Source organism: Misgurnus anguillicaudatus, chromosome 14 (assembly GCF_027580225.2).
Source record: "Misgurnus anguillicaudatus chromosome 14, ASM2758022v2, whole genome shotgun sequence".
Classification (NCBI taxonomy): domain Eukaryota; kingdom Metazoa; phylum Chordata; class Actinopteri; order Cypriniformes; family Cobitidae; genus Misgurnus; species Misgurnus anguillicaudatus.
In genome coordinates, this window is record NC_073350.2 from 21,883,219 (window position 1) to 21,906,884 (window position 23,666).

Sequence of the window (23,666 nt, forward strand, 5' to 3'; positions counted from 1 at the left end):
ACTGACTGCAGAAACACACTTTAGGTATGAAATGCAAAGCAAAATATGATTTGCAATTTTCTTTATTTTTAAAGAAAGTGTTTTTTTGCTTGATGAGTTGTTTGTGTTTCTTTGACATTCACAGAAAAAACTTTTTGCATTGTGGTATTAATCACATACTACATAATATAATTTCCCAGATAGCAGTCGACTCAAGGCGAGTCGTCTGCTGTCTTTGAGTTTGAAAGACCTCATTTTACTTTATTATAAAGTTTGCATATTGTGTGTACAGTTTTGCTGAAACCGGAGTGCTATTTTTTAACAGTAAGTAGAACAGAAAATACACAATTTGAAATTTAAATTTCTTGTTTTCATGAAGTTGTACTTCACAGTCACACAAAACTGTTGGTATGAGGGTCTCTGCATCTTCATTCTGCAAGCTGTAATAGGTGAAAGCAGATTTATGACAATTTAAATTAATGTACTCCGAAAACTAAAGCTCAATATTCAAGGTTAAAGGAAAACACCACCGTTTTTCAATATTTTCCTATGTTCTTACCTCAACTTTGATGAATTAATACATATCTATCTTTTTTCAATGCGTGCACTTAATCTTTGTACAGTGCGTAGTGAATGTGTTAGCATTTAGCCTAGCCCCATTCATTCCTTGGGATCCAGGCAGGGATGAATTTGGAGGCCACCAGGCACTTCCATGCTTTCCCCGTTCAAAGACCGTTACATGAGTATTTACAAAAGTAAATACTCAACATTCATAAACAAACATTCAAACAAGTAAGTACACTGCAAAAAAATGACTTTCAAGACAATTTTACTTGGTATTTTTGTCCTGTTTTCAGTAAAAATATCAAAAAATTCTTAAATTAAGATGCTTTTTCTTGATGAGCAAAACGACCCACGAAAATAAGCCTAGTTTTTGGACCAAAAATATCAAATTTAAGTGATTTTGTGCATAAAACAAGCAAAAAAAAATCTGCCAATGGGGTAAGCAAAAAAATCTTGAACATTTTTCTTAAACAGTAAATTCAAGAAAAATTCGAATTTTTGCTTGTTTTATGCACAAAATCACTTAAATTTGATATTTTTGGTCAAAAAAATAGACTGCTCATCAAGAAAAAGCATCTTAATTTAAGATTTTTTCAGATATTTCTACTGAAAACAAGACAAAAAAACGAAGTAAAATTTGTAAAGTAAAATGTGGCAATTTTTTAAGCGGATAAAAAAGAGAATTATATTGTATAGCGGAAGAGCACTTGGTTTGCAGCACTTCGACCTCGGGCGCAGTAATATTGACGGCAGTTTTAGCCATAGATATGTACACTAGATGTCGCCTTGGCTACGGCAGTTCATTGGACCGAATGCGTCAAAGAGAACCGCCATCTTGAAACAGGGTAGCACTGCATCAGCGCCATTGTAGGCAATGGTGTAACGGAAATAAAATCACCATAAATCGTCATGAATGCGATTTTCTTGGTTTCCTTTTGGTTCATTTCAACAGTCAGACATGTACTTAGCGTTGAGTCCAGAAAAAAATCAAGGTTTTGATATTATGAAAATCTACTTTTTCTAACTACAATGCATAGTGCTCGTAGGCTTAGCATCAATACGCAGCACAAAAGTCCGGCATCGTCCATGAATTCAAAGTACAGGTGAAGATAGCAGCTTTACTTAGCTACTTTCTATGACAAGACCCCTGTTCCAAGATGCCGGCGGTTTTGACGCATGCTTAGAACCCCAAGGCGACATCTAGTGTATATATCTATGAGTTTGAGCGAGAGGGAGAGTAGTCAGGAGTGATTATGTTACTGGGCGACGAGGTCAAAGTGCTGCAAACTAAGTGCTCTCCCTCCACTCAACATACTTCTCATTTTTTTCATCCGCTTAAAAATTTGCCACGTTTTATTTTGTGCCACCATACTTACTCATGTAACAGTCTTCAAATAGAGAAAACATGGAAGTGTTTGGTGGCTTCTTGGTTCATTCCTGTTTGGATCCTGGGGAATGAGTGGGGCTGGGCTAAATGCCAACACATTCACCACGCGCTCTACAAAGATTAAGTGCACCAATTGTAAAAAGATAGGTATGTATCAATTCGTCCAAGTTGAGGCAAGAACATAGTAAAATATTGAAAAACTGGTGTTTTCCTTTAAAGTGATTTACATGCCTTTGGGGTGGCCTTACTGGCCGGGTCTCTGGTGCGGGTACGAAGCTTGTTCACTTGAGACTCTGCTATCTCTGCTCGTTCCTCAGCATCATCCAGGTCATGTTGTATCTTCTTATACTTGGTCAGGTTTGTATTGGCTTGTTCCTCCTATGACACAATCATCATCATGATAGGTATTACTGTAGTATTCAGATTTCTGCTTTCGTGTGTGTGTGTGTGTGTTATAAACATGATTGACTTACTGCCTCCTCTGCTTGTCTCTTAAAGGACTTCACTTTTGCCTGCAGCTTGTCTATAAGCTCTTGGAGGCGGCTAATATTCTTCCTGTCCTCCTCGGTCTGTAAAAACAGCAGATGGCACCACAAGCTTTATCCTTTTCAGAATTGTAGCAACCATAAAGTCTAAAGTCATATACTTTTTGTTATATAAAATCACCTGGTAAGTGAGCTCCTTGATCCTTCGCTCATATTTGCGAACTCCCTTCTGGAATTCATTGCTCTTTTTCTGCTCCGATTCCAGTTCGCTCTCCATGTCTTTGATCTGGAGAAATATACAACATCACGGACATTAGTGAGGCTGTTGATGCACCAAAATGAAATACTATTGAGTATAGAAAATGTGTCTAAATAAGGATAAAGTTTACAAAATTGATGTATTTGGTTTCACTAAACCCTTTGCTACCTTGCTTTCCAGTTTCTGGATTTGCTTCTTGCCTCCTTTTAAAGCAATCTGCTCAGCCTCATCCAGACGCATCTGCAGATCCTTAATGGTTTGCTCCATGTTCTTCTTCATGCGTTCTAGGTGAGAGCTTGTGTCTTGTTCTTTCTTGAGCTCTTCTGCCATCATGGCAGCCTTGATGTTGAAAGCGTAAACACATCATATCTTCATCAAAAAAAGCATCTCTATATCAAGTTCTACATGGATACAACTCACATCAGTAATGGCCTTTTTGGCTTTCTCTTCTGCATTTCGGCACTCCTGCACAGCATCATCCACCTCGGTGGACAACATGTTGAGATCGTTCTCCAACTTTTTCTTTTGGTTGAGCAGTGAGGTGTTCTGGGAATGCAGAATGCTGGGATTACTAAAGGAAAGTATTGATATAATGAAAAAGCTGTCTTTTGCCAAATCTTACCTGGGAATGCAGAAGGTTTACCCTCTCCGTGGTTTCCAGGAGCTCATATTCGGCCAGTTTGCGGGCACGGTCGTTCTGCTCCAACTGGCTTCTCAATTCCTCCACCTCAGCGGTCAAAAGGTTGTTCCTGCGTTCAGTGACGGCAACCTGTTCCTTCAGTTCTTCATTCTTGTGAATGACCTCGTCCAGCTCTATCTGAAAGTCCTTTAAATTGAAAACAAAATTTGCGTTAAAGATCGAGTTCTAGATTTTAGGGATTAGAAGTTACTGGGCTATTTAATTTACCTTTATCTGTGTCTGCAGGTTGCGGACCATTTTTTGGGACTCGGTGGCCGAGCGGTTTGCGTGGTTCAGCTGAATCTCCATCTCATTCAGGTCTCCCTCCATCTTCTTCTTCACCCTGAGGGCTTCATTACGGGCTTTGGCTTCTGCATCGAGGGTGGTTTGCATCGACTCAATGGCACGCTGATGGTTACGCCTTTAGTTAAGAAAGGTGAGTACACTGGTCAGTCTTTCTTATTAGTCATGAATCTGTCTATTGTTGCATTTCATTTAGTTGAGCTCACCGGAGATTGTCAATTTCCTCGTCTTTCTCAGCCAGCTTCCTATCAATGTCTGCTTTGATCTGGTTGAGCTCCAGCTGTATACGAAGAGTCTTACTCTCCTCATGCTCAAGGGTGCCCTGAGATACAAAAACTCAAGTTTTAGGTATAGGTCAAGTCAGTCCAGTTAAAGGGACACTCCACTTTTTTTTTATTTTCCGTCGTTCTTAGTCACGATGTAACTACAGAAGAGTCAAGTTTTAAATAGGAAAAATATCAAAACTCTTTGGTTATTTTTTTAGTGCGATGCTAATGGTCTAATCAGATTCAATGGATTATGCTAAGCTATGCTAAAAGTGGTACCGCCAGACCCGGAGATCAGCTGAATGGATTCCAAAACGGTAAAAATCAAATGTTTAACTCTAGGGGAGCTGGAAAATGAGCATATTGTCAAAAAAAGTGGATTGGCCCTTTAATAATTTTCTCAAAAAATTGAAAATCGGGTCATCTAAAGTCACTGGTCTTGAGTCTTTTGAGTGTGACTTAAGTCTAACCCAAGTCTCAAACTAAAATGTTGTAAAGCAGATGTTTACTTCAGCCTCTTCTAGTGCTGCTTGAATCTCACTCTTCTCTATATCCAAGCTCTTCTTGATCTTCTCAAGTTCATGGATGGTCTTCCCACCCTGACTGATTTGGTCAGTCAGGTCAGAAATTTCCTCGGTCAGAAACAAAAGGCATTGATCATCAGCATAATTTTCTGAATGTTTCATATACATATGATTTTTCTCTCCTAAACACACCCTGAAGATTTTTATTCTCCCGTTTGATGCTCTCCAGGTGATCCAGAGCCTCCTCATAAGAGTTCTTGAGTTTAAAGAGCTCGGTGCTCAAATTGCGAGTCTCTTTCTGTGAAGCCTCCAGCTCGGACTGACACTCCTCGTATTTCTGCCTCCATTCGGCAAGAATCTTATCAAACTGACGCTGCTTCTTATCCAAGGCAGCCGCGGCGGCATTCGATCGCTCCAGATCCACCATCAGGTCCTCGATCTCTGACTGCAGCCTATGTTTGGTCTTTTCAAGAGAGGAGCACTTGGCATTCGATGCCTCGACCTGTTCCTCAGCCTCTTGGAGGCGAACGGCCAACTTCTTCCTGTCAAGTTTAGTGATAGATTGAGTTTAAAATCGAACCACAAAGGCGGCATTACTTTGCGCACACTCACTTTGCTTCCTCGAGTTCTTCTGTCTTCTGGATGGCATCCGTCTCATACTTGGTCCTCCACTGGGCAACCTCAACGTTTGCCTTGGACAAAGCACGCTGCAGCTCGGATTTGTTCTCTTGTTCTTCATCATACTGCTCCCTTAGTAGATCACAATCATGTCTGGAGGACTGATAGGCATGAGCCAGGCCATTCTTCGCCTGGGAAAAGAAAAAAACAAGACTTTATTAACTTTGAAGCAAAGTCAGATACATTACTGTGCAAATGTCTTAGGCTACCACAAGCTTTGTTGTTATAGAAAATTTGCAACTTTTGCACTATTTATAGATTAAAGCCAAAATATTCAATGTGTTATTAGGGTAAAATATAGTTTCTCCTCAGTTTCCATTGCCTTGCTTTCTTCATCCAGCTGTCTCTTCAGCTCCTCAATGTTCTGGGTGAGTGTGTTCTTTGTACGCTGAAGCTGGGATACCAGAGAGTCACGCTCCTCAAGCTTTCTGCCCAGCTCAGCTGTAAATATACACAAAAGATTTTAATAAAGCTCCTACACATGTCTGAAAACTAACGCCAATACTATTGTAAATCTGCATTCGGGCTGTCAAAAGATTAAAGGAATAGTCTACTCATTTTCAATATTAAAATATGTTATTACCTTAACTAAGAATTGTTGATACATCCCTCTATCATCTGTGTGCGTGCACGTAAGCGCTGGAGCGCGCTGCGATGCTTCGATAGCATTTAGCTTAGCCCCATTCATTCAATGGTACCATTCAGAGACAAAGCCAGAAGTGACCAAACACACCAACGCCCCTCCCATTCAAGACGAGTAGCCACACGAGCAAGCTTGGTGCTACAAAACAAAACGCAGCGCCCCTCCAAGCGGATTTAAAAGAGGACCTATATTTTATGGCGTAATAGCACTTTTGGGAGTACTTCGACTCGGCGCAGTAACACCCTCCCTCTCCCATTATGAGAGTGAGAAGGGGAGCGGACTTTTCAGGCGAGTCGAAGTACTCCCAAAAGTGCTATTCGACTGAAGAAAGAAAGACATAAACATCTTGGATGACATGGGGGTGAGTAAATTATCAGGAAATTTTCTTATGAAAGTGGGGTAAAGGGACACTCCATTTATGCTAAGTTTCCAGCTCCCCTTTGAAAGAAAAGTCAAGTTTTAAATAGGAAAAATATCAAAATTCTTTGGTTATTTTTTTAGAGCGATGCTAATGGTCTAATCACATTCAATGGATTATGCTAAGCTATGCTAAAAATGGTAGCGCCAGATCCGGAGATCAGCTGAATGGATTTCAAAACGACAAAAATCAAATGTTTAACTCTAGGGGAGCTGTAAAATGAGCATATTTTCAAATAAAGTGGAGTGTCCCTTTAAGGTGTGATGAGAATTTAAACATGGACAAAATTAAACACCATTACAGTTGAATGCATTCAGTAACAGTGTAGTTTATTGGCATACCGCTTTCGGCCTGTGCACGGGCTCGCTGTGTGTTCGTGTCACTGAGCTGCCTTTGAAGTTCTTCTGCTTTAGCTTTGGACTCACTCAGCTGGTCCTCATACATGCGGCACATTTTCTCTGTGTTGGCCTGTAACCGGATACCCAAAATGAGAGGGTGCAAAATCCAGCCAGCTGAAATATTTTCAAAATTCAGCTAGGGTGAAATCAGCTCCTGAATTAAAATCGCCCCTTGGTTTAAAAAAAAGTCACCGCTAACTTAACGCTAGTTAAATTAGATCAGAATGTAAGACCGTGATGCAATGTGGCTCATATTTTCCACCTTGCTTTTTGCCAGCTGCTCTAAACTGGAGGTGAGGTCATCAGCTTCCATCTTGGCCTCGCTTCTTTCCTTCTCCAGCTTCTGTTTGACACGCTGGAGGCTGTCAATTTGCTCGCTCAGTTCGGCCACGCTGTCAGCTTGCTTCTTGCGCAACGCGGCAGTCATGGCCTCGTGGTGAAGCATGGTCTCCTCCAGGTCACGACGGAGCTTCAGAAAGTCCGCCTCGCGCTTCTTGTTCATCTCTATCTGGACAGAGGTGGCACCTCCTGCTTCCTCCAGACGCTCGCTGATGTCTTCCAGCTCTTTGGCTGCATCACATCGCTGTTTCTCCATTTTGGCTCTGGTGGAGCGTTCTGCCTCCAGTTCCTCCTCAAGTTCCTCAATACGTGCCTGGGGGTGAGGTAAAGGAACGTTGTGTAAAATACACTATGATCGAGAGATCGTAAACGGTCTAGTTTGACCTACCTGCAGTTCCTTGATCCTCTTTTGAAGCTGGATTATTAAGGCCTGCTCATCTTCGATCTTTGCACTGATCTGGTTCATTTCAAAATCTTTCCTACAAATTGAAAACAGATTTGTTGATGCTTTGGCAGAAGTTGAATGGTTTATAATATGACATACTGTCATAATCATACTTCTTAAGCTTTTCATCTAATTGCTGTTTGTCATTTTCCAAGTCCATGAGAGATTCCATAGCCAGCTTTAGATCCCCCTCGAGTTTGCGTCTGACCCGTTCCAGATCCATTCGCAATTTCTTTTCCTGCTCCAAAGACCCCTCCAGCTAAAACAAGGGATTATAGTGTATTACTAACTCATTCTGTTTTGTCCAGAGTCCTATAAACATCGTATGGACTTACATCATCTACTTGTTGCTCCAACTTGGCTTTGGCCTTGGTCAGAGTGTTGACCTTGTCTTCTTCAGTCTGCAAGTCATCCAAAGCCTGCTGGTGACTCTCCTGCAAGGCTTTCTTCTCCTTGGTAAGCTTCAGGATTGCTTCATCCAAAGCTGCCATTTCTTCAATCAGGTTCTTCACCTAAAAAAAGGGACAACTTTGAGGTTCTCAAGAATTCAACAAACAAGCTCCATCTTCACGTTTAACGTGCTCACCTTGTTCTCAGTGGCATGCTTTTCCTTCTCCACCTTGGCCAAGGTTATCTCCAAGTCATCGATGTCTTTCTTAAGTTCTGTACACTCATCCTCCAGCTTGCGTTTCTTTGCGAGAATGGTGGCGTTCATCTCTTCCTCGTCTTCCAGACGTTCAGTCATCTCTTTCACTTTGGCCTCAAGCTGGATCTTGGTCTTGATAAGGAGGTCACATCGTTCCTCTGCATCTGCAAGGTTATCTTGCTCCTGTAGAGGAATTAGAGAAGAATAAACCTAGATGTCTAGGAAAAGCTTAAGTCATTTACTGTTTTCTACATAAAATCATTCTACATGATTCAAGCTTCCCAGAAGCTGCAACTATTTAGGTGGTGTTTATGGGCAAACATACCATCTGATGTTTGTCACTTGAACTGATAACGTGTGATACTCACGGCCTGAAGCTGCAGGGAAAGGTCATTCTTCTCTTGGATCAGGCTGACCTGTTTCTCCTCCAGCTCCTTACGTTTGGACTCTGATTTCTCAAAAGCCTCTTTTAGCTTCAGGAACTCCTCTTTCAGAGCGGCCAGCTCTTTCTCAGAGGCCGCGCTTCTCAGCAGCGGTTTGATTTTAAAGAACAGCTTCATCCACAGCCAGTTCTTTACAAAGTTGAAAGCCCGAATATTCCACTGGATGATCATCAGTGCATTCCTTATAACAAGACAAAATCCTATGTGGATTCACATTTATATCACAAAAATAATTCATACATTAAATTGCGAAAAACTGTATCACCCCCATGGAACCAACCACAAACTAATATGAATGCATCATTGGAAGACTATGTCCCCCCCATGTGACCCACTGGCTTATGTCCATGAATGAATAAAATGAAGCCCATTTTAGTTAGTCTATTACTGGTGTGACTTTGATGTCATGTGTTTGCTGTTGCACTGCTGTGGTTACATGTTTGCGGATGATAGCAGCGATGGTCGAAGAATCCAGTCTGATCAAATAGCTGCCATGCCTCTGTGCCCTAGGCCGTGCACCCGAAAGGCGAAGTGCCTAATATTTATTTAGAAACTGAGGCCTTCTGCTGGACCATCGGCTTTAATCCTTTGCCAGTGTGCAGATATGCTTTCAATGTGGTTCTTTAGCGGCACAGGCGCCTTGGCAAAACAGCCCTTGTGAAGGTTGCCTTGTATTTTTAGTGGGGGCTGAGCAGCTGCCATGTGACCCTTTGAGCTTTAAAGACACCGTCTGCATTGTCAAATAAAGGCAAAGGGTCGAGATCATATACGGGGGATTAGAGAAGTTCACATGTTTAGGTGTGTCGGAGCGTGTGAGCTGGGTCTTGACCACACATGCACTTGGACAAATGCATGTTTGAAGACACACACCTCACACACTTCATCCATATGGCCCTGAAATACCTCTCATATGTTTAGGGTTGAGAAGTATCGTGTTACGAGAGCTTTTGCTAACTTTATTAAGAGTGAACCTGTTGGACTTCACTATATATTTAAGTGTGTGTTTGGGAAGGCATCATTATTGCATTAGGATTTTGAGAAACGAAGCATGGGTGGGCTGTAAACATGGTGTGGATGAAAAACAGCTTTGAATCACTTCATCAGAAGAAGTTTGATCTTACTTCCTCTCTGTCATCTTATTTAGCTCCATCCTCATGATCTTTCCGCGGCTGGCGGCCTGCAGCATTGTAAGGATTTTAGCCAGACGCTGGTCCCTCAACTCCTCCAGGTGTCCGAGCAGACCGGCCTTGAAGAACACCTTAGTGTAAATATACAGACTGGTTGATTTATCGGATATCATATGCAATCTGTGGCTCAAAGCAGTTGGTTGTAAGCCTGACACCAACTTGCCTTAGTGTGTCCAAATTTATACTGATTATAATCAAGATCCAGTGAAGCTAATAGCTTCTCGGCGGCCTTTCTGCTGTCCACAAATGTATCGTCAGGGATGGCGTGAGGGTTCAAAATGCGATACCGTTGTTTGAAAATGAACAACAAAGTTATTCTCAAGGGGCCAACAGGTTCAAGGGGCCCACTACAACTTTTGGGGCGCACCCCCTCCTCGGCCAAAGATTCATGCATCCTCCCATCCTTGGTCTAGTAACAAGGTCTATAAACGGCACTAATAAACAGTACTAGGTCCCTGAATCCCCTTGTACAGCCTAGCATATCCTCACTGTTTATACTCATGCTCTATTTTTATTATGCATCCCGTATTACATTACAACATTTTTTACATTTTAAACCCTTAAACTACTGCATTTACTTTACCATGCGGCAATGTTGAATTCATTTTAGTTATGGAAAATATTTTGTATTACAGTAATAATTTCCATATGCACTTTTCTTCTACTCAACAATGTGCGCTAATAAGGAGGCTTCACCCACCGTTGTTTGAAATCGGCATATATGATTCTGTTTGGAAATCCCTTCCTGCAAATCCGAATGCCCTCCAGTACTCCATTGCAACGGAGCTGATGCAGCACTAGAAAAGCATCCATGACCCCTACACAATGGATGAAAAAAAGGTTAAACTTTGCTTCGTAATACTGATTGATTGCCATAAAGTGTTTTTTTCATTAAAGGAGCCATGTCACAAGACTTTTTCAAAATGTAAAAAAAATCTTTGGTGTCCCCAGAGTACACATGTGAAGTTTTAGCTTAAAAATACCATATAGATAATTTATTAAAACCATAGACTGTAAAAATAATGGACGACCCCTGTGTTCGCTCTCTTCCAATGGTGAAAAGTGAAGCCAGTGTCCCGATACGGCGCTGACATCTTGGGTCTTGAGTCTGCGCAGTAGCGATTTCGGGACCAATCATGGCGTGACACCACCGTTTTTATATCATTAAATAACTAACTAAAAACAAACATTTGAATTTACATCAGCGTGATACAAACTAAAGTAAATGACAGAAACCAGCTTCGGAAAAAGATAATTGAAGTGCAAAAGTGTAAATTTTTTAGTTGGTCTCAAGTCACATTGAATAACATGGGGAGGCGGGGTTTATGACCTATACTGGGACCAGTCACTGGGGGCGATCGAGACGTTTTAGCTTCACTTTTCAGGGCTTGTGTGGCACGCTTGATTAAAACATGTTAAAATTGCCACTTTGTGGCATTTTGGGTGTTTCTTTTAAAATGCAAATGAGTTGATAAAATTCAAACACTGATCGCAATGATGGTGGTTTGTTGCAATTGAAACTCAATTGTGATGTGAATTATTTTCTCTCTATCTCTTTCTCTCTGCACTAAATGGCAGTGCCGTGGTTGGATAGTGCAGATTAAGGGGCGGTATTATTATAATAAGATCTCCTTATGACATCATAAGGAGAGCCAATTTTTAATTACCTAATTTTTCATGTGCTTGCAGAGAATGGTTTACCAAAACTAAGTTACTGTGTTGATCTTTTTCACATTTTTTAGGTTGATAGAAGAACTGGCAATGCAATTATAGCACTTAAACATGGAAAAAGTCAGATTTTCATGCCATGGCCTCTTTAAAATACTCAAGTGATTGACAGGACCTGGAGTCTTGGTCTCATTGGGGATGATGCATCGCACAAAATGGGGCTGAGTGCTTCGCAGGTTAGTCATCAGTTTGTTCAGGTTCTCCTGTGGTTGGAGGAGAGGAAATCAAGCACACAATCATGAGCCAATACAAGATGACAAATCACACCGCACAAACAGCAGGTCTCCAAATTCTACATCTCATAAATCAAATACAGTAATAGCAAAAAGAAATGGTGACACATAATGCCAGCTATGTTCCTAAAGACTTACCTTAAGTTGTTGATGCTCAAAGTGGAAATAGTTAGAATAGGAACCAGCACAGACTTAAAGTGATGTTCATGTGTTCATTTCTCTAAACATCACTGCAAGTCTTAACTGGCTCCCTCTTAGTACTGAAGACTTTTGTTTAAATCATCATCAATAACTGCATCTCCCTTATAATTATATACAACGTTTGTTAACTACAATAGAAATTAGTTATCTATCTAGCCACAGTTATTAAAAAATATATATAATATATATATATATATATATATATATATATATATATATATATATATATAATTTTTTTATGTTTTTATATATTATACTTCACATTTTTTCATCAGGGGACATTTGAATATGATAAGTATCACTTAAATCTTTTTAATAAGACGATTGACACCCATCATGCAAACTGAAATCTACGGTAATCTCTGTAAATTGATTTTTTTACCTAAATTAAATTAAACCTGTAAACATGAACGACTGTAAGGTTCATGAGGATCTTTGTTCATAATGTGTGGGAACCCTTGTAGGCAGTAAAATCTGGGTATTTATTCCCACCTTGTGTAGCTGTGACACTGTCTGGAAGGAAGCCCCCTTTCTCCTCTTTTCTTTGGCTCCTGTCTTTGTGTCAGAGCCTGAAAGGAAATACTAAGTTAAATTTAGAATAGTGCTTTATGGGTGTAAATAAGGAATTTCAACATTCAGGATTAGAGGATGTTTGGCTTGTTTACCATCAGACATGGTGTAATTCTCATACAGACTCGCCAGAAGCTTATTGGATGATTTCTGGAAACAGACCACCACCGTTTCATTCAGAGGGTCCTTGTTTTTGTCCAGCCAGCCAAAAATATTGTATGGCACCTGTAATTCATATAAAAGTAGATATTGTCGTTAACAATATTTAATGCATGAAAATCATCTAAAATGTGCAGTTCATGTACATTGTTCCCTAGCTATCAATGGGGCAGTACCATGTCAAAAAGTCCATCTTTGCACCTTAATTGTTCATTTTAGTACCGTATTGATACCAAATAGTGCATATTAATACTTCAAATGTGCATATTGGTACCAAATGTATACATATGTGTACCTAAATGGTACATATTAGGAACTTTTTCAAGGGTACCGCCGCAGTGACAGCTTGGGAGTATTTTTTGACTATTTTTTTCGGACAGTGTAATATTAAAATCTACTATCTAGCTTTGGAGCTTTTATTACAAACTCACCACTCCTGCATAGTGCCCCAGCTCAAAATGAGCCTCATACTTTCTTTTTTTGTCAGGCCTTGGTTTTTGGAAATTGGGGGACTTGCCAATGTGGTTATCATATAGCTTCGCCTTGAAGCTGCTGTCGGTGGCTTTAGGGAACATGCACTCCTCTTCAAGGATGGACATAATTCCTAAAGGCTAAAAAAGACAACAAAAAATACATTATTTTACAGTACAAAATTCATACTATAGTAAGCAAATGTGCATTTGCGAAAAACGTTTTTACTTTCTCTATGAGGTCAATGCAGGCTTGAAGGTCAAGGCCAAAGTCGATGAAGGTCCACTCTATCCCTTCTCTTTTGTATTCCTCCTGCTCCAGAATGAACATGTGGTGGTTGAAAAACTGTTGCAGTTTCTCATTAGTGAAGTTGATGCAGAGCTGCTCGAAGCTGTTGAGCTGTTGAGAGAAACCACATGACAGATGGGCACGGCACGGATGGAAAGCTAGATAAGCGCCGCGTGGAATTTCAAGAGTCACTTACCTCGAATATCTCGAAGCCGGCGATGTCCAGGACCCCGATAAAGAACTGGCGTGGCAGAGAGGTGTAGAGCGTTTTATTTATACGCCCCACCAACCACTTGAACATGCGGTCGTAAGTGGCTTTGGCCAAAGCTCCCACTGCATAGTTAACCTGATGGAGCCACACAATGTGTGTGAAGCACATGGAAAGCACAGCTGTCATTCACATGGGTTGCAACAGTTGCCTAGATACCAGGCTGATTGCTCAGACTGCTTTACTCCTTTTATCTTAGCGTAGATCAACAATAAATATCAGTGGCTTCAATGCAATAATACTGGCCCGCAAGCAGACAAAATGACTCACCTGTTCAACATTCTGCCCTTTAACAACATACTCATTGCCCACCTTGACCCTAGGGTGTAAAAGACCTTTTATGAGGTCAGCTGAGCTAACACCCATCAGGAAGGAAGCCTTATCAGCACCTTAAAAATCAAGCCATAATCAATTTTGTATTGCGCTGACAACGTAAAGGTCATGGGAATACATAATGATACACAAAATGCTTTGGATTAAAGCATATTCTTAATGTATAAATTTAAGGCAAAAACATAGATTTGCTTTTGGCTTCACACTCACTTTCAGTGCCGTCAGCCTCGGCTTGCTCCTCACGCTGTTTCTGCTTGAACTTCATGTTGCCAAAGTGCATGATGGCACCTACTATTTTATAGCAGCCATACTTTTCTTCTGGAATAAAGCCTAGGATGTCCATAGCATGCTGAAGCAAAGACAAACATGTTAATAAAAATAAATGTGCCTTTTATTAATAGATGTGCAGTCAATTAATAAAAACATATATATATAAGTTTACATCAGTAGCCACAAGCTCCTGCCCATCGTCCATGGTCTCTACTGTTGTCACTCCTTGGGAGCAGAAGTGGTAGTCATAAGGATTTGAAGAGACGAGGAGCATGTCTAGAAGTTCAGAGAAAAGAGTTCTGGTGTTTAATAGTAAATCGGTAAGAAAACGAATGTTGCTTGATTATTGCAGTCCTGTATCTTACCAAGAAGTTCAGGTTTCTTCTGCGACATGATCTGGTAGTAGATGTGATAGCTGCGCTCTCCGGGTTGCTGAAATATCACTCTGGATTTTTCCAAGAGATCTACAAAAATGATGCAGTTAAAAAATCACTGCAGTTTTATATTTTGGAATGACAAAAACTGAAATAATATCAACGGTCTTTGAACCAGTTATGTACAGATGTCAATATCAGCCGAAGCCAGTTTCCCTGTTGGTCCAAAATGGATTCGGATGAACTTTCCCTATGGAGGAAAATACAGTAAAATATTCAATATTAAATAACTATTATTATAAGTCACATACGATTGTAATCAAAGCCAAACCCATTAACGCCAATATTAAAGGGGCCATGTCACAAGACTTTTTTAAGATGTAAAATAAATCTTTGGTGTTCCCAGAGCACATATGTGAAGTTTTAGCTCAAAATACCATATAAATAATTTATTTTAACATGTAAAATTTGCCACTTTGTAGGTGTGTGCAAAAATGTGCCGTTTTGGGTGTGTCCTTTAAAATGCAAATGAGCTGATGATATTCAAACACTGATCACAATAATGGTGGTTTGTTGCAATTGAAACTCAATCGTGCTATGAATTATTTTCTATTTCTCTCTCTCTCTTTTTCTCTGCACTAAATAGCAGTGCTGTGGTTGGATAGTGCAGATTAAGGGGTGATATTATTATAATAAGTGCTCCTTATGACATCATAAGGAGAGCCAAATTTCAACAACCTATTTTTTCATGTACTTGTAGAGAGTAGTTTACCAAAACTAAGTTACTGGTTTGATATTTTTCACATTTTCTAGGTTGATAGAAGCACTGGGGACCCAATCAGAGCACTTAAACATGGAAAAAAATCTGATTTTCATGCCATGGCCCCTTTATAAATGGTCTATGTTGACAGTTACTTCCAAAACGAGATGAGTTGTCATTCCTCAGTGTTTTGGCATTCCCAAACGCCTCCATTGCTGGATTAGCTTCAATGATTTGGTCCTCTAATGTTCCCTGGGAAAGATATTTTTATAAATGTGATTTTTGGTTTTTAGGTTTGATTTTTAGTCTATGCTAAAATACTCACCTTTGCTTTAGTGGCAGGACCCTTTAAAAAAAATAAAAATAAGATAGTTGCTTTAGAAGGTGTATATAACTCTATTAAACAGACAGAGGTATATATTGAACAGCTTAATTATATAGTTTAATGTTTTATGAATTGTCCATTTAAAGTTTTATAATATTAGGTAAGTTAAATTTTGGTATATTCAAAATGTAGATGAATAAAATTACACACAAAAATCCAAAACAAAAAATGTCAATTATAATTCATAAAAAATGATGTTGATGTTAGCTCACATCAAAAAACAAGTATTTGACAATGATACATGATAAGAGCCAGAATGAAAAAATGGATAAAAATAAAGACAAAAAATAGGCTCAAAAACAAAACTTTGCCGTGTGAAACCAAGAAACAAAATTGTTAAGCACAGCTTGGACACAAAATGAAAACTGAGGAAAAATGGAGGAAAAATGCAGGAGGTGATGGGTAGGGGTAAAACTTTTAAAGACAAAGGGAATCAAGTTTACTCCACATTTGGGAAAACTGCAAAGACGTATGCAGACGGAGGAATCACTCTAGATGTCCAATAAAACATTAAATTAGATTATAATTGAAATAAAAACATAATGGACACCTAGAGCGACATGACAAACAGCATGAGAGGTCAAAAAATGCTGACTGAAAAAACGAAGAGGGAAATGATGTGAGGAAAACCGAGAGAGCTTTGTGTCTTACTCCTTTTTTAGACTGTGCCTCACCCAGAGCTGCTACTATGGCAAAATACTGAATTACACGTTTCGTGTTAACTGTTTTGCCAGCACCGGATTCTCCGCTATGAGCATCAAGAAATCATTGAGGGATAAAACATATTTAAAAAATGAAAAAGAAAGAAATATAGCACAGCAAAAACCATTAGAAAATCAGTGTTGCAAAATGTAAGAAAAAAATTTAATCCAAAAAAATTAGATTAGGCCTACTTCTCAATGATGTCCTCGGTTTATTATTGCATTTTTTAGACTGAAAATATGTGTTTGGTTCCAACTATTGTGTATAATGTATATACATTTCCAAACTTACGTGATTAGCATGGACTGATTCTCACGATCTGTTTGGAGAGACAATAACACATTCTTTTCAAATCATAAAAGGCTTTCCTGACCAGACTAACTGTCTGACAATATAGTGAGCAAGGAGACATGCATTCTTTGCATTAATACTCACTCCTCAGCATGTCATTATAGGCATTGTCGGCAACTGAATAGATATGAGGTGGAACCTCAGAGCGGCGTTTGCCTTTGTAGGCGGCCACCACAGGAGCCGTGTAGACGGGGAGCCATTTATATGGATTCACCGTTACACAGAACAGTCCAGAGTAAGTCTGCCATGAGAGAAAGAGAAAATAAACAGCGGGGTTAATCTCAGGAATCAAATCAGGACAAATAACTAATTATTTAGTATTAAAATGTAACAGCTTTTTGTCATATGACAAGCAGGGCCTTTGAAATCCAAGATAATTTTGACATCAATCATTTACCTTATTTCAACATTAAATATATTAAGGTTGTATAGAAAATAGTAAATACAAATTCACGTAACCTCTTCAGGAATCAATAACCTCTCTGTGATGACATTATAGGGATGTCATTTGACAGTGAAAGTTATAATGGACACGCCTCTAGGGAATTCACTTGTATTTGTCTCTTGGCAAAAGCAAGTGATAAATTCATTACTGTGACTGTAAGGTACTATGAATAGTGCCAGTCCTCTATGTTTAATGCTCAGGTCAGGTTATTTGTGGCATCAAAGATTAGTGAGAAAGGGCAGATCTTTTCTTTGCTTTGAGCTGTGGTGTGATGGTACCGACATAGATCATCCAACTGCTGTATCGCCTCTGCAGATTAGAGAGCACCGAAGCTTCATTCAGGTGGGTGAGCATAGCCATGTCCTCTATCAAGTCAAATTTAGGAGGGTTCATCTGTTGAATGTCATCCTGACTGACAGTGAGACACTGTAGGATTGAGAGATGTTTACAAGCACAGGGTCAAAAAAAGGAGAGAGGTTGACTAAATTTTAAATGCATGAAACATTAAAATATTTAACCCTTGAATCTGAGGCACTATAAATAACATTTAAATGTTTATTTACATTGGCCTATCCTGCAATCATTACATTTATATGTGAGAAATTGTTTATACATCACAAATCAAATGTGACACTTTATTTAAAAAATGCTGGGGCATTTAAACCAACAGTTGGGTTTGTCCATAAAAACAAATATCCTACAATAAAGAAAATACAAGAGTTTTGCAAACTGTAAGTCTCACCTTTCCGTCCGTCGTCTCAACAGTGACTTTGTCACCATTGATCTCCTTAATTTCTATCTCAATATACGCTTCTTTATCATCTGGTATCCAAGCGCGTTTCTTTCCTGCGCACAAAAAAGGCTGCAGTCAGTAGAAAATTTCCAGTTGCTCACAAAGTTTTGTTTCTTTGTTTTACATCCAAGATTTCATGCTACATTAATTTTGACATTTAAAGCCCTTTAAAACATTAAGCAACATGCACTTTTAAAGGACTTAAAGCCGACGCGTAAAATGTTTCAAAGGAAAAAAGTGCTTGTATCCGTTGTAAAACATTTGTTGAAGTCTGAACATGTTTTGTCTGCAGGCTACCATCAATCGCAGCAGTGTGCGCTTCCAAAATCTCCATGGCGGATCTGCGGAGAAACGGAGCTGCTTCTCCAAACTCCGTTATATCCATGAGTCTTGCCATGATAAATCCACCGCTCCGTTACTCACCCAAGATGCAATAAAACTTGACTTTTAAGACACCTTTAAAAAGATATTTTGCTTTAGAATAAAAATATAAAAATAAACTTAATAACAAAAACATTTGTTTTACACTTTTATCATTAATTCTTCGACTTCGAACATTTAAATCGATTAATTGTTAAAGTGGGTGTGTTATTTGCTCAAAAAATGTCATGATTGACAGAAAGTATTATTTAAGTTTTTACTTTTAAGCATAATTATTGATATTAATATTATGTTAAATAATTACTTAAGTAAATGAAATTAGCTGAAGGGAACTGACCTCAAGGCGGACTGAACGGCTGGAGTGGCCGGACTCTTTTATCATCTCCTCCAAGGTCACGGTCACAGAAATTATCATGTGTCACCTCCTCCGTCGCCTATTGGTGCTTACTGTGGGTCCAAACTGACACAAAAGGGCAAGCCGCATTTTTATCTTTACCCAAACCTAAGCTTGGTTATTTTTATAACAGCATTACTTTATGTGGACTAAGTGGAGTGTATTAATATCAAAAGAGCCGCATTTTTAATAATGTCCACATCAGCTGTACATCCTGTATCACCAAAATGCGTAACTGCGCATTTTAAAATACAGTAATAAAACGCAATCAAAATGTTTCTCATAAAATGTATCTCAGTTAATCATCTTCTTAGCAGATATATTTTACTTTTAACACTAACAATAATCTAAGCACCAGTTTTACCACAAAATCTCTCTGCTCTAACAACTGCAGTATCACCAACGTGCCAACGAACCTATAACCCTCTAAAATTGTTGATAAAGTCAATAATAACTAAAAATGAACATATTTCTCATATAGCTTAAGCTTTCTTGCGCTTTTATTTCTTTCATAAGATAGCCTTTATTTTGATTTTTGACTCCGGCAATCATACGAGCGCCTGCGGTTACTGCAATAATTCCCTCTGGTGCCGCTTGGAATAATGGTGACAGTGATCCACTCAGCGGCAACAAGCAACACCCTAACCATAGCCTCTTTAACATCTCTCCAATAACTCGTCAACAATTCTCTCCTCAACATACAGGACAAGTATTGGGTGATCATAATGGTCATGTGTTCCGTCGTCTCTCTTACTCTAATTGCTTGTTTGCGGAATCCTTTGTTGTAAACGCCAGCGGAGTGAGGCCTGCCATTGTGTGTGTGGCCACGGTAAGTGCAACCCAAGACGAAATTACTAAAGGGTCCCTTGTGCTTGACATGATATGGGATGTTAAAAATACACAGCAATATTAGCCACGATGCACTGCCCTTAATGATAATAGCAACATCATTGTGAAGGATGTGCACAATTTTCTGAATGTGTATATATACTGTCAAAAAGTGGCTACATAGATGAGGTAAACAGGTTGATAAAGTTATATAATATAGGCTTAATGTAATGTAACCCTTTTATTTTATTTTATTTTTCATTTTCAAAGTTGTCGTTTAGAAGGAAAAAAATATAAAAGGTATTAAAGACATAACTCTTCAACTAAAACAAAGCAAAACAAAAAAAAACATTTAAAAATAATCGAATTGAATCGAATAGAATAGAGGCTCTGTATTGTATTATGAGGTCAGCACATTTAATGTTGAATTTTATTATAATTATTTTACAAAGTTTAAAAGGGAAAAAAATATAAAGGTATTATAGACATAACTCTTTAATAAAAAAAACATTTAAAATAATCGAATTGAATCGAATAGAATAGAGGCTCTATATTATATTATGAGGTCAGTACATTTAAGATTGAATTTTATTTTATTTATTTTACAAAGTTTAAAGAAAAAAATTATAAAGGTATTAAAGACGTAACTCTTTAATTAAAAACAAAACAAAAAACATTTAAAAATAATAGAATAGAATAGAATAGAATAGAATAGAATAGAATAGAATAGAATAGAATAGAATAGAATAGAATAGAATAGAATAGAGGCTTTATATTAAATTATGAGGTCAGCACATTAGTTATATAAGGTTAAATATTATTTTATTTTATTATTTTTTTATTATTATTTTACAAAGATGTAAACCACAAAGGGAAAAATATAAAGGATTACAGACATAACCCTTTAATAAATAAAAAAATAATAATAATCAAATCGAATATAAATAGAGGCTTTACATTATATTATGAGGTCAGCACATTCGGTTATATAAGGTTGAATATTATTTTATTTTATTTTTTATTTTACAAAGGTGTGGTTTAAAAGGGAAAAAAGGTATTATAGACATAACCCTTTAATGAATTTTTTTTTTTAAATAGTCGAATTGAATCGAATAGAATAGAGACTCGATATTACATTATGAGGTCAGCACGATTGAATTTTATTTTATATTTATATATATTTTAAAATTATAAAAGGTATTAAAGACGTAACTCTTTAATTAAAAACAAAACAAAACAAAAATATTTAAAATAATAGAACAGAACAGAACAGAACAGAATAGAATAGAATAGAATAGAATAGAATAGAATAGAATAGAATAGAATAGAATAGAATAGAATAGAATAGCCCTATAAGATATTACGAGGTCAGCACATTAGGTTATTTTATTTTATTTTACAAAGTTGTAGTTTAGAAGGAAAAAATATAAAGGTATTAAAGACATAACTCAATAATTAAAAAAAAAAATCATAATAAACATGTAAAAAAAGATTGATCAGGTACATGAGCTCAGTTTTTAACAACTAACTCCTGACTCATGATTTTATTTTAGTCTCAAATATTATTTATGACCACTGACTTGTACTGACAAGAATATGACCATGACAGAAATGAATTATGTTTTTTGTCTGCACACATCATTCATTTCCCAACCCACTTCATAGCAGGCACACACTGGTGACATACAAAATGGCAAGTGTGGCGTAGAACTGTCCAGACAAAGTGCTTAAATAACAAGCCTAAATTCAGCTTATTATGCAGGCAGCCGGCGCTACATTTCCACTATGGTGTCAGTGCAATTGAGCGTGCTGGAGAGGAGCGCCTCTTTTAACACACCGGCCACAGTGAATCTGACCTTGCATTTGGTGTCCTTGTATGTGGAAAAGAAGTTAAGACTGTGGACCAAAAGAGGAGGGGGCTCATACAGTAGTGTCCCGATATAGACAAGAATACTCCATCCCTACTTCATGCCAAAGGCTGACATTCCTGACTCTATTGTTAAAGATATACAGCTCCTGGTCTGCTTATTGCATGAGGAGGAGATAAACAGATCAACAAAATAATGCATGTGCACTGAATAGTAATAGCAACCTGTCTATGCAATCAATGCAACTTGCCTATCTCTCTTGGCGTAATATGGAGTGTTACATTGATGGCTGAAACTTTCTTGTGCTTTGGTTAGATATAGCAGGCCAGTTGAGGGCTATTTTGGGACACCTCATAAGTGTGGCAGCTGGGATATGTACAGCTTCACTTGCTGCACAGTACAAAGAAAAATGTTGACAGATAAAACGCAAGCGATAATGTAATCTGAAGTGCCTGTAGCATACAAAGTCTGTTAAATGTATTATTTATTACGCTTATATTTAACTTTGATATAGTTCGCATTTCAATACAATTTATTGAAAGACATCTTGACAAATTCAAAATCAACCAAGCTTTTTTTGAATGACCAATTGTTTTTTGCCTGCACAGGTATTGCAATATGCATACATTTATCTATTTTTGCATAAACAGAGTCAAGTTGGATCACCCAGATAGATTCTGGGATTCCTGGAATCAAAGTTTCAATTGCAGTTGGGTCACAGTTGTTTTAGATCACCGTGCACCAAATGCCAGTGGGCTTAGACACTGAAATGGAGGGAGGCTGAGATTTACAGGCACATACACACACATACAAATGTGCACACATTTTTACGGGGGTGGAGGACCACGTCATGCATGTACCTAATTTGTCATGTAAGACTTGATCATTCAAATAAACACCCTGCCAGCGATAACAGAAGCATTTTGATCAAAAATCGGTGCCAGCAGAAACACAATGGGTGCCAGCTAGCATTATAGCAGCCAGTCCATTCAATTCAACACTTGATTGTGGGTTAATCGCTATGATGGTTGGCAAAACCTTTGGCCAACTGCACCGGGTTATAAATCCATCCAAAAGAAGACAGTAAAGTATTGTGAGGAGACAACAGTTAATGCTTCAGCTCTGCAATAATCTCAGTAAATACCCTAAACACACAAAAAGGCCAGTGACAGGATGAGCCAATTAGTCTTTTAACAAGTGCTTGGTTTAGAGACCCTTTGGTTTCAGACAATAGACTGTTCACTGTATTAAGTCATGGATTTTGGCCATTGTTTGACATACAGGTATATTAAGCTGTTCTTCTATTTATGCTCCAATGAGGCATGCATTCGTGCTCATATCTCAACTGGTGGCACCATCACAGGGTTTATCTAAACCAGTGCAGATATGCAGACACATTATGGGATACCATACAACAATGCATTTCTCATTCCAGTTATGAGTGAAGAATCCCCAAGCTTTTTCATTGTCACAAAAATGAACTTGAGTACTTTTTGAAAATGAAAAAAAAATAAAAAGGTACTTTATGGTCTACCTGATGGTGTTGTACTTTTACAGAGTGATTTAAAAACCAATTCAAATGCATCCCATTAAAAATTCAAAGGTATCCCATTAAAAGTGACTTCTTCACAGTAATGCTATAGAAGAACAATTTCTGTTTTTTTAAAAGGTACCCCGCCTATAAACACATGTAAGGATTAATAGATTAACACTGTTTAGCCCTTTCCATGTAAACCAAAGAGTAACATAAATGATTAGTAAAATAATGCAAAGTCGGCAACACCAAAAGTATCAAAATATTTTATTTTTTTATTATTGTTTGTGGCTATCAGTTATATTTATGTATGCAATTAAGTATTAATTTTTGTTACTGATACATTTATTTAGATGTGTATTTGTGCATTTTGCATAGCTTTAGATGTTTGATTTCTTCTTTTTTATTGTATTTTTTGTTGTTTTTGTTTTTCTAATTGGTTAATGTCATTATTGTGATATTGTGACCTATGAGAACATTGGATGATCATGTGACATTGGATTACTTGGAGGTAGGTCTATATATATTGGCATATTAGTGGTGTTAATTTGTCTTATGAAGAGCCTGCATGCTCGAAACTTTACTTATATGTTATGCAATAGTTTTTAATAATAAAACTTTTGATACTTTTGGAGATTTCGTGTTCCCAACTTTGCATTCTTTCCCTATTAGGTTTTTTTTTTTTGG

General features: G+C 38.0%; 1 protein-coding gene across 3 annotated transcripts; it reads right to left on the reverse strand.

Annotated features, from left to right (window-relative positions):
- Positions 1–46: 46 nt before the first annotated feature.
- On the reverse strand, positions 47–18,829 carry myh7ba (myosin, heavy chain 7B, cardiac muscle, beta a). Of its 3 annotated transcripts, XM_073876081.1 has the most exons (43): positions 18,693–18,829; positions 18,272–18,430; positions 17,924–18,027; positions 17,464–17,607; positions 16,821–16,977; positions 16,677–16,704; positions 16,335–16,431; positions 15,624–15,644; positions 15,454–15,550; positions 14,725–14,784; positions 14,530–14,628; positions 14,337–14,440; positions 14,105–14,243; positions 13,832–13,950; positions 13,490–13,639; positions 13,234–13,404; positions 12,966–13,145; positions 12,471–12,600; positions 12,298–12,374; positions 11,487–11,574; positions 10,342–10,461; positions 9,807–9,928; positions 9,578–9,714; positions 8,382–8,637; positions 7,954–8,196; positions 7,703–7,879; positions 7,481–7,626; positions 7,311–7,401; positions 6,846–7,235; positions 6,527–6,653; positions 5,447–5,565; positions 5,059–5,255; positions 4,639–4,988; positions 4,432–4,556; positions 3,863–3,978; positions 3,582–3,774; positions 3,297–3,500; positions 3,095–3,220; positions 2,843–3,013; positions 2,597–2,701; positions 2,404–2,499; positions 2,162–2,308; positions 47–419 (listed from the first exon to the last, which is right to left on the reverse strand). In XM_073876081.1, exons 2-43 carry the CDS (start codon positions 18,369–18,371, stop codon positions 408–410), a joined length of 5,835 nt encoding a protein of 1,944 aa, XP_073732182.1. In that variant the 5' UTR covers positions 18,372–18,430; positions 18,693–18,829; the 3' UTR covers positions 47–407. The 3 variants fall into 3 exon arrangements, with proteins under 3 accessions (XP_073732182.1, XP_073732183.1, XP_073732184.1); XM_073876082.1 differs by lacking the exons at positions 17,924–18,027; positions 18,272–18,430; positions 18,693–18,829 and having other exon boundaries at positions 4,432–4,554; positions 4,637–4,988; positions 16,821–17,601; XM_073876083.1 differs by lacking the exons at positions 16,335–16,431; positions 17,924–18,027; positions 18,272–18,430; positions 18,693–18,829 and having other exon boundaries at positions 4,432–4,554; positions 4,637–4,988; positions 16,821–17,601.
- Positions 18,830–23,666: the final 4,837 nt, after the last annotated feature.